The 10,768-nt window shown below is 53.6% G+C and overlaps 1 protein-coding gene across 1 annotated transcript; it reads right to left on the bottom strand.

Moving 5' to 3' along the window:
• Positions 1-9: 9 nt before the first annotated feature.
• On the bottom strand, positions 10-9,554 carry LOC135316386 (PML-RARA-regulated adapter molecule 1-like). Its single transcript, XM_064469627.1, has 10 exons — positions 9,507-9,554; positions 8,540-9,230; positions 3,899-3,971; positions 3,335-3,447; positions 2,958-3,012; positions 2,556-2,649; positions 2,106-2,268; positions 1,430-1,463; positions 793-827; positions 10-297 (listed from the first exon to the last, which is right to left on the bottom strand). Exons 2-10 carry the CDS (start codon positions 9,204-9,206, stop codon positions 293-295), a joined length of 1,239 nt encoding a protein of 412 aa, XP_064325697.1. The 5' UTR covers positions 9,207-9,230; positions 9,507-9,554; the 3' UTR covers positions 10-292.
• Positions 9,555-10,768: the final 1,214 nt, after the last annotated feature.

The following is a 10,768-nucleotide window of genomic DNA, read 5'->3' as shown; positions in this document are numbered from 1 at the left end:
CTCCCAAACCATTGCCATATTTTACACAGACAAAACAAAGCCAGAGAGAAGGCTTGACTTGAGGATCTCTTTGAGCCCCCTGCCCCTGTGGGACAGGATTCTTGCAGCCCTGCAGGGTGCTGAATGGCCTCACCACTGTTTCAGCAGGGACATGGCAGCTTTCAGAGGCTATCTCAGAGGAAGCAGAGCTCCTTCCAAAGCAGGAGTGTGGCATATAGTGCTTTTCATCTTTCAGCCCTTGGGGAGATCTCTGTTGGTGCTGTCTTGTGCCTTTGGCTTTAGCATGGATTGCTCAACCTGCCAGGAAGAATTAGATAAAATGTTTGCTCATTGGCACAGCTAAAATGCAGTTGTCTCTATTCAGCTCCATCTTCAGAGCCATCTGCGAGCCAGGGGATGGAGTTTGCATGCTGGGAGTGAGCAACTGCTTAGGAAAAGGCATCCTGAGTTTTCTGGCGGATCAGGGACATCTCAAAGGACATTGAAGGGTCCCTGGGGCTGGCAGCAAGTGGAGGGAGCAAGCTGAGAAGGGAAAGGGTGCAGGGAAGTCCAAATAATTAGGAACGGAGGAACATGAGGACGTGTGGGGAGCTGAGAGGAAGGGCAGGCTGTCCCAGAGAGAGGGAGAGGGGTCCCAGAGAGGGAGGGGACAGAGGACAGGTAGGGAAACGCCAAGGGGACAGGAGGGGAGGCCCTGGTGCTGGCATGGGAGTCGCTGCTGCCTGCTCCTGCCAGGGAGTAGCACCCAGCCCTTGGCAAAGGGGCTATGGCAGCAGTTCTCTCTGCACCTACCGTAAATCTCAACGTCATCATAGATGTCAGTGTCCCTGTGAGGAAAAAGACGGGGTGCTGTGAGCAGTCTGGTCTCCCATGTCCCCACCTCCTCTCAACATTGAGGCAAGGGCCAGCTCCCGCTGCCGCATCTATCCCATCTCTCCTAACATGTCTGTGGGCTCTGGTGTCCTCCACGCAGCCCTGTTCGCTTCCTCCCAGCCTCGTGCTTTCCCCACAGAGCTGGGATCCTCCAGTGCGAGGCGAGCACGGCTCTGGCCCCTCACGTTACACACAGATGGTGGCCCCATCCCAGGCTGCTGGGAGCTGCAGACCTGGCCGTGCGGAGGGCCAGTGCGGGCCTCTCATGCTGTGCCACTGGCAGCGTCTGGGCAGGTCTCGTGCAAGGGACCACAGCTTGGGGAGGGCTCGCAGAGCCCCAGGAAGTTGGTCCCAGTGCCAGAACCTCTCCTGACACCAGAAATGGCAGCTTCTGCCCCCAGGGTAACTAGCCAGTGTTATGTTTTTGATCGCTGCCTGGGTTGGATGGTTTTGATTTGGCACTCAACGGCCAGGGCTGGTTCGGTGCCGAACACTCACTGGGCAATTGCTACAGCTTGTGGAGTGGGGAAGAGGGGGCCGGGGAAGAGGTACTCACAGGTGTAGCATCACTGCCCGGGGCACGTAGCCATCTGCAACAGAGCAAGGAAAAGCGTGTCAGGTTGTGCCAGGGTGCGGGGGGTGGGGGTGGGGTGTGTCTCAGCCCAGCACCTGCCCCTGCCCAGGATGGGCAGGGTTTAGCAACGTCTCGCATCCCCAGGGAGAGCTGGGGGAAAGAAGGAGCTCGGCTCAGGGAAGCTGGGCTGGACCCTTGGGAAGGACCTGCTTGGGGCAATGCAAGGAACGAGCCTGCCAGGCTGGGTGGCAGCTGGCTGGGAAGAGCCTCATCCCTGTCTCTCTGCCTGGGGGATCTGCAGCCCACTTCACCCGAGCATCCTTCAGTGCAAATATGGCTTGTGGCATCCGTGCCTGTGGCAGAGCGTGATGTGCCAGGCTGGAGGCTAAGAGGGTCTGGGAACTGCAAAGGCTTTTAGCAGAGGGAGATGACAAGCGCAGCTAACAGCAGAAATGCTGGTGCTGAGTGGGAGGAAGAGCAGGATGTTTGTGCAAGAAGTGGGAACATTTGAGACCCAGGGTGCATGTCAGGTCTGTCTAACGGCAAGGAGCTGCATCCTGCTGTCTGGAGGGGTGTGTGCACATGAAGAAACTTGTTCCCAAAACTCTGTGTGCTGTGATCCCCACTGCAGGCAAAGCCTCAGCCCCCACAGACTTACACCTCCTCTGGCTGTTTCGGCAGAGGATTTGCTCCCGATTTGTAAACTGAATGACATCAAGGATTTCTCCTCGTCTCAGCGGCAGGTTCTTCCCTCCACCCTTCTTCTCCGTCACTGCGGGGTCAACCATCATCTGAGTCAGGACGATGATGCTTCCTTCGAACTGGAACACAAACAGCAGTGCTTCAGCTTGGCAGCCGCCCCAGAGCAGCGTGAGCTCTGGCTTCAGCTCTGACTGCTCTCCCTTCTCAGGAAAAGCAGATCCCTCTCTAGCCAGATGGTCTGTGGGACTGTTCTGATCTGGGGATGTTTCAGTGGGGACCAGGGCAGGGGTGACCTGGGTATTGGCTGGTCTCTGCAGAGCACAGCTCCCCTCTGCCATTGCGTTGTGCCCTTCCCGGGAGGTGAGGGGGAGCTTAGAGGGATAAGCAATCACTCATTGCTGCTCACCTTGAATTTCTTCTGAAACTCCCTGTCTGCCTTCTCTTCCTTCTTGCATTCCTTGAGTGTCATTGGCTTAATCTTCCAGGAGACCTGGGCTTCTCTGCAGAGTCATTGCGAGTCACAGGAAAGCTGGGGTGAGCCCATGCTCTGCTCCCTCCCTTCCCCTTTGTGCCCCCCCAGTTGCTGCCCCATCGTATTTCCCTACACCAGCTCTCCCCGGCGCCCAAAGGTGCCTCCCTCCAGGGCTGCTGGGGCTCTTGGGTCAGGTTTAAACCTGCCGCTCGTGCTCTTCACCATGGACATTTCTATCTCAAGCCCAGCAGAGACCATTAAACAATGAGCTTTGTCAAAGCAGCAAGGAGCCCTGGCCATTTTGGAACCCTTAGAAAGAGTAAAAACCCCTGTTACCTCTGTGCAGCTGCCAACAAAGCAACCCTGTTAGAAGCTTGACCGGCATCTCCACCTGTAAAACCAAACCCCGGGAGAGGTGCTACCGTGAGGCTGCTATAAGGTGTAGCCACCCACTGAGACAGGACACAAGACTGAAACAGCAGCAAGAGCTTTCTCCTCCTGGGACCAAACCCTGAGTTTGCCCTCTGAGCATGGTGAGGATCAGGGTTTCCCATGCCCATTTACAAGGCAGCAGAGAAAACCATTGCCCTCCCATGCATGGGAGCAGCAGGCTCAGCGTGGGCTCCACTGCTGCCCAGGGCTCATCGGGGCCTCGAGGCTCCCTAAGCCACAGCACTCACCCCAACCAGCATCCCAGCCCCTCCTGTACCCACCTCCTCTGGGGCAGGGGTGCGCTGGTGGCTGGGACACGGCGGGCAGCAGAAAGCCTTGGTCACTCCTGAGCAGCCCAATGGGCTCTACATCATCATATATCTCCTCTTCATCCCTGTGACGAGGCAGCCAGTGATTAAGAAGCCCTGTTGCAGCGACGGCACTGGGAGTCAAGGGCAGGATCGAGGCTGCCAGGGGGAGGGTGAGCAACAGGCAGTTGGGCTGCCCATGGGTTGGCCCCGGCTCTGGGGCAGAGTGGGACAGCAGCTCTGTGCCACGTGCCAGCAGCTCCGCACAAGGCTCGGCAGCGCAGCACAGCAGCCTGGGGTGCAGGAGGTGGGGGGGTGGGGTGCGACAGCAGCAGCCAGACCTGTGCAGTAATGCAGCCCAGGAAGGACGGTGCTTTGCACCGTGGGAGCTGCCTGCACAAGGTGCCGTCCCACGCTGGGCTCCAGGAGCAGGCAGAAGAACCCAAGGATGCTCTTGCTGTTCCCTCTTATGCCCTTCCCACTGGGTCGGGACAGCCTGGAAGCCACCTAGAATAAAAGTGCTGCTTCAGTCCTTACCCTGTTACACTGGGAGCACCCTGTGGTGGGAACTGTGCCGGAGCTGATGCAACATAGCCTGGTTTCAGGTAACCTGTGGTAAAAAGAGGAATGGGAGGGAGCAGTGAGGGATTATTTCACATTTCTCCTTGCCTCTATCACCCACCCAGAGGGTCAGAGCCGCCCTGGGCCAGATTTAGCGCAGAGGAATACGGGGAGATAAAACTGACTGCACATCTGGATCTGGCGAGGCGTTTTTACTCCATAGCCCATCTGCAGATTTTCTTTCTTCCCAGCACACTGGGGCACGGCTTGTCAGGGAGCTCACTGGGGAGCTTTAATATCTACTTTCCCATTTTTATCTCCCTAATGTTACTTTCTCCCTGGACCAGTGACAAAAGGGGAGGGGAAGAGGCCAAAATGGGTATTTTGAATGTGGTATTTTGAACCCTAAACTCCAGATCTGTACCAGAGTCAGGGCAAGTCCTGGATATCGCCATGTGCTCAGGAGCATCATCAGCCAGGACATGCTGCTGCACCTATATGGTCGCTGGCATAGCTACATCCTTGCTAAGATCCCATTATTTTTATCACCAGCCTCATCACTGTCACCAGCTTGGTCAACCAAACCAACCAACAACCGGCGCGAACATCGCAGCTCTGCTGGGTTAGTGTACCAAGTAATGCACAATCATGTACCAGGCCTTAAAAATCATAAGATGGCCCTAAAAAAGTAACAAAAATAACCAGATCAGGGCAGGGCTGTAATTCTAGATGTTCAAACTTTCCTCAGTACCCATAAGACAAATAAATCACAGAATCACAGGTTGGAAGGGACCTCCGGGATCATCTAGTCCAACCTTTCTAGAAAGAGCAGAGTCTAAACAAGATGGCCCAGCACCCTGTCCAGACAACTCTTGAAGGTGTCCAACGTGGCCGAGTCAACCACTTCCCTGGGGAGATTATTCCAATGGGTGACTGTCCTCAGTGTGAAAAATTTCCCTCTGGTGTCCAATCGGAATCTCCCCAAGAGCAACTTGTGTCCATTCCCCCTTGTCCTCTCCATGTGACTCCGTGTAAAAAGGGAGTCTCCATCTTCTTTGTAACTACCCCTTAAGTACTGGTACACGGTGATGAGATCCCCTCTGAGCCTCCTTTTCTCAAGGCTGAACAAACCCAGCTCTCCCAGCCTACCCTCGTACGGCAGCTTCCCAGTCCTCTGATCATCCTGGTGGCCCTTCTCTGGACCCCTTCCAGCCTGTCCACATCCTTTTTGTACATTGGGGACCAGAACTGTACACGGTACTCCAGGTGTGGCCTGACAAGCGCTGAGTAGAGTGGCATAATGACTTCTTTCTCTCTGCTGGCGATGCCCTTTTTGATGCAACCCAGCAGCCTGTTGGCCGCTTTGGCCGCAGCAGCACGCTGTTCGCTCATGTTGAGCTTTCTGTCCACCAGGACCCCCAGGTCCCTTTCCACAGAGCTGCTCTCCAGCCAGGTGGATCCCAGTCTGTACTGCATTCCCAGATTATGTTTTCCCAGGTGCATGATCTTACACTTTTCCTTGTTGAACTTCATAAGGTTCTTGCTGGCCCACTCCTCCAGCCTATCCAGATCTCCCTGCAGAGCAGCTCTCCCTTCTGGCGTGTCTGCTTCCCCACTCAACTTGGTGTCATCAGCAAACTCCATCAGGCTACACTTGATGCTGGTATCCAGATCACTTATAAAGACGTTGAATAACATTGGGCCCAATATCGATCCCTGGGGGACTCCACTAGTGACAGGTTGCCAGTTTGAAAAAGAGCTATTTACCACCACCCTTTGGGTGCGGCCTGTCAGCCAGTTCCCCACCCACTGCACAGACCACTTGTCTAGGCCATAACGCATCAATTTCTCCAGGAGGAGACTGTGGGGGACCGTATCAAAGGCCTTGGAGAAGTCCAGGTAGACAATGCCCACCGCCCGCCCCATGTCAACCAGGCAAGTCGCTTTGTCATAGAAGGCCACCAGGTTTGTCAAGCACGATCTGCCTTTAGTGAAGCCGTGTTGGCTTTTCCCAATTACGTGCTTCAATTGACTTGTGATGGCCCTCAGGAGGATTCGTTCCATAACTTTCCCAGGGATTGAAGTAAGGCTGATGGGCCTATAGTTACCCGGATCCTCCCTCGAGCCTTTCTTGTAGATAGGGGTAACATTTGCCTTCCTCCAGTCCCCTGGGACATCCCCCGTTCTCCATGACTTCTCAAAGATTATGGAGAGAGGCCTTGCGATGATGTCAGCAAGCTCTCTCAACACCCTCGGGTGGATGGCGTCAGGGCCCATTGATTTGTAGGGGTCAAGCTCCTGTAGTAGTTCATATACTAACTCTTCCTTCACCGACGGTGGGTCGGTGTTTGGTTCAATTGGCAATTTTGTTCCCAAAGCCTGGGACCCTGCAGTGCTGGTAAAGACCGAGGTGAAGAAGGTGTTGAGGACCTCTGCCTTTTCTTCATCATTGGTGATTGATTCTCCTTTTCCGTTTAACAATGGGCCTGTGTTTTCCTTCTTTTTCTGCTTGTGGTTGACATGTCTGAAGAACCCTTGTTATTTTTTATGTCTACAGCCAGTTTCAATTCAAATTGGGCTTTTGCTTTTCTGACTGCATCTCTGCACTCTCTGGGTATGCCCTTGTAGTTCTTGGTGGACAATCCTCCACTTCTACATTTCTGGTGTGCTCCCCTTTTGGATTTGAGTAGACCCAGGAGGTCATGGTTGAGCCATGGGGGCCTCTTGCTCCGCTTACTTCCTTTTCCTTTGTAGGGGATAAATTGGCTTTGTGCTTCCAATAGAGTCCAATCGGAATCTCCCCAAGAGCAATTTGTGTCCATTCCCCCTTGTCCTCTCCATGTGACTCCATGTAAAAAGGGAGTCTCCATCTTCTTTGTAACTACCCCTTAAGTACTGGTACACGGTGATGAGATCCCCTCTGAGCCTCCTTTTCTCAAGGCTGAACAAACCCAGCTCTCCCAGCCTATCCTCGTATGGCAGGCTCCCCAGTCCTCTGATCATCTTGGTGGCCCTTCTCTGGACCCCTTCCAGCCTGTCCGCATCCTTTTTGTACAGCGGGGACCAGAACTGTACACAGTACTCCAGGTGTGGCCTGATGAGCGCTGAGCAGAGTGGCATAATGACTTCTCTCTCTCTGCTGGCGATGCCCTTTTTGATGCAACCCAGTTGAAAACTGCTGGTTTGTAGGGCATGCAGGGAGCAGATCACTCCCTCCTCTGCCAGGGCCACTCAGCCCAGGGCTGGGGCCTGTCTCGCGTGAGCATCTCCCAGCACAATGGCACATCCAGGCCTGAGAAAGGCCTCCAAGTGCTAATGCAATAATAATGTCTTATAATAACATAAACCAGGTAGGTTTTGCAGGTCTCATAAGGAAAGGAAGAGAGGCTGTACTCTCATGGTTGCCCTCTACCCCGTGGCTATGTCATGTATTGGTTAATTAGGAATGATCCTTTAAACAGGGCGGTGAACAGAACTTAGAGGAGTTGAGGAAGAAATGGGATTTGAAACATGTTTCGTCACCCAGAGTGTGGATTAGCAGAGTGGCAGCTGTTAGAAACCAACAAATCTGCCTAGATCTGGAAAGCCACCATGGAGCGTTGCAAGGTTCATGCCGAACAGAGAACCACCATGTCCAAGAGGCACCAGGCACTGCATCCCATGGACAGCTGGTAAGGAAGGCACACCAAGCCAGCACCACGGCCCCAGTAGCCATAGCTCTGGCTGCGTCTGTGGGGTCTCGGTGGCTCCCTCAGGCCTGGAGGTGGATGGTGTTGCAGGCAACATGCTGCCAGCTTCAGAGAGCCTCTGCCCCTTGGCCAAAGGCTAAGTGCTTCTTGCCCATGGGATGGAGACCGGCTCTGCTTCTCACCAGGCAGGCTTGTGTGTTCACCACACGAGGGTGGACTGGTTGGGAAGAACCTCTGGAGTATCATCCAACCTCCCGCTCAGAGCAGGGCTGGCCTCAGAGCTAGGGCAGGTTGTTTAGCATCTCATCTTGGTGGCAACTGAGTGTCTCCAAGGATGGAGATACCCATCTCCCTGGTGCCTGCCGCAGGGCTGCACCACTCTCACAGGAAAGAGCCTTCTCTTAATACCTAACTGGAATTTCCCCTACTGCAGCTCATGTCTGACACCTCTGGTCCTGCTCCTGAGCACCTCTGGGAAGAGTCCGACTCCATCTCCTCCCGTTAGGTAGCTGTGGGCAGTGAAAGAATCTCCCCCTCACTCCTCTCCTCCCAGCCAACCAAGCCTGGGTCTCAGCCTCTCTTTCCCCATGTGCTCCAGCCCCCAACCATCTTTGTGTCCTGCACTGGGCTCACTCCAGTTCGGCAGCATCCCTCATGTTACTTACTCCAACCTTACTGTTTACAAGCACCCCAGAGCCTGATATCTGTCCCCAGCCAGGGACAGGGCACTTGGACCCCTTAGTTTCTTCACCTGCTGTCCTTCTCTCATTCCCTTCTACATGCTCTGCCTATAAAAGCCCCTTTGGCATTACCAGCCCCCACCCCCAATATTTCCATCTCCCAGGAGCTCCAGACTCTAACTTGGGAGATTTTCCTTCCTGAATGAGCAGCATCCTTCTCTCAGGGACGGGCAGGTGACTGGCCATACCCAGCTGAGCACTCCTTGGTGGCTCCGTGGCAGGATGGATGGGCATCCCAGGACGTGCAGCTGCACTGAACTTCTCCAGACACACAACAGGAGGGCGCCTGGGCTTGGCCGGCCTCGCTCCCAGCACCTTGACGTGCGGCAAAGGCTTCCTCCGAGGCGGACCTGAGTGGCCTGACCCATGGGGGCTTCCCACAGCGTCCAGGGAGGCTGCAGCAGACGCACCTTTGGCAGGAACCACCGGAGCACCCTTGTCTTTGGCAAGTGGCCGTGTCTGCTGGGCTGGGTTTCTCTGGGGAGGGTCAGAGATGGCTCCCACATCCTTGTTCAATACAGCTCCTCCTCCTGGCTTTGCAGGGGCTGGGGGGAAGCTGCTGTCTTGAGCAATCCCCTTCTTCAGTCGCACCATCCATCCCGGGGTCTCACAGACAGGATGAGAAGGCAAATGCTGTCCTGCACTCTGACCTTTACTGTGAGATGGAGAAGCTCTGCTGAAGTCCACCTTCCTGGTCCAGGGGGACTCAGGAGGCGGCTCACCCTTGGAGCCTGGCACAGGGGTCTGTCCCAGCTCCATTGCAGGAGGTGCTGCAGAGTGACTCTCCGACCAGCCACCCACTCCAGGAGGGTCATTCCTGTTCCCTTGGAACTTTGCCTGTAGGTGCCTCACCATGGCCTCTTTCGCCTCCAGATGTGTCTGCAACCATTAAGAAGAGCTCCAGTTAAAACACTGTCGTGGTTCAGCCTCAGTCGGCAACTAAACACCACGCAGCCGCTCACTCACTCCCCCCACCCCTGTGGGATCGGGGAGAGAATCGGAAGAGCAAAAGAACTTGTGGGATAAGCACAGTTTAATAATTACAATAAAATAATAATTATAATAATAACGAATATGATAATAATAAAAATAATGATAATATAATAAAAAGGAAACGGGAAAAAGGGAAAAAAACAGAAACACAAACGATACAACCGCTCACCACCCGCCGACCGATGTTGCCCATCCCCAAGCCATGATTGCTTCCCTCCTCCCCCGGCCAGCCCCTCCCAGTTAACATCCTGGGCATGACGTAACGTGATATGGAATATCCCCTTGGCCAGTTTGAATCCGCTCTCTTAGCTGTGCCCCCTCCCCTCCCAGCTTCTTGTGCACCCAGCAGAGCATGGGAAGCTAGAAAAGTCCTTGACTAGTACAAGCACTACCCAGCAACAGCCTAAACATCTGTGTGTTATCTCAACATTGTTTTCATGCTAAGTCCAAAGCACAGCACTATGCCAGCTGCAGTGAAGAAAATTAACTCTATCCCAGCTAAAACCATGACAGTAGCCACCCCTTATTCCACATCATTTACATCATGCTCAGGTCCCATACTATCCAATACAATTTCAATATCCCCTACCCACCTTCTCATCCTTTAACAGAATATACAGATTTCATTTATCATTCCCCTAGTCTATGGACCACCCCTGTAAAATATCTGTGAACTGTCCATTGAGTTCATTTAGTCCATGACTTTGGGTTCCATCTATTGTACAATTCTTTCAGAGAGGTGCTGTGCGTGGTGTTGGATTGTTGCATGCTGAAGTCAGTCCTCATTCCATCACTGCTGCACTTTGCTTGGTTCAATTGAAAGTTCTTTTTTTTTATTATTAATTTGGGAGATTCCCACCATGATACCATTGATACGGCATATAGCAACCATAGTAGTGATAACATACAACATTATATAGCAATTATCAGCATACTATTCAGTTCATTGGCTGTTTTAGCCCAAAATCAAAGCTCCTTGAGGCACACACCGGACTCCATCCTCCTGCATCACCCATCAAGTGCACCCAGGTCCTCGAGCAAAAGCAATCCCACAAATGGGTTTGCCTTTGCCTGAGGCAGGAATAACCCAGACTGTTTTGCCCAACATATTTTCTACGTGCACTACAGGGACTCTATCCCCTTCCACAGTACGTGAGGGTTCTGATTGGGCAGGGCCAGCTCGATTGGCAGATGCCCTAGTGCTGACTAACCACGTGGCTTTTGCTAAATGTGTATCCCAGTGCTTGAATGTCCCACCCCCCATTGCTCTCAGTGTAGTCTTTAACAGTCCATTGCACCGTTCAATTTTCCCAGAGGCTGGTGTGTGATAGGGGATGTGATACACCCACTCAGTGCCATGCTCTTTGGCCCAGGTGTCTATGAGGTTGTTTCGGAAATGAGTCCCATTGTCTGACTCAATTCTC

The sequence above is a fragment of the Phalacrocorax carbo genome, chromosome 19 (assembly GCF_963921805.1).
Source record: "Phalacrocorax carbo chromosome 19, bPhaCar2.1, whole genome shotgun sequence".
NCBI lineage: Eukaryota > Metazoa > Chordata > Aves > Suliformes > Phalacrocoracidae > Phalacrocorax > Phalacrocorax carbo.
This window is presented reverse-complemented; position numbering and strand designations above follow the sequence as displayed.

Excerpts from the sequence above, each read along its gene's own strand:
- LOC135316386 (XM_064469627.1), bottom strand. The coding sequence starts at position 9,206 with ATGGTGAGGCACCTACAGGCAAAGTTCCAAGGGAACAGGAATGACCCT. Across the intron at positions 3,448-3,898 it reads GGTGCTCCCAGTGTAACAGG|GGATGAAGAGGAGATATATG; the intron begins GTAAGGACTGAA and ends GCCTCGTCACAG. Across the intron at positions 828-1,429 it reads CGGGCAGTGATGCTACACCT|GGACACTGACATCTATGATG; the intron begins GTGAGTACCTCT and ends TTTTCCTCACAG.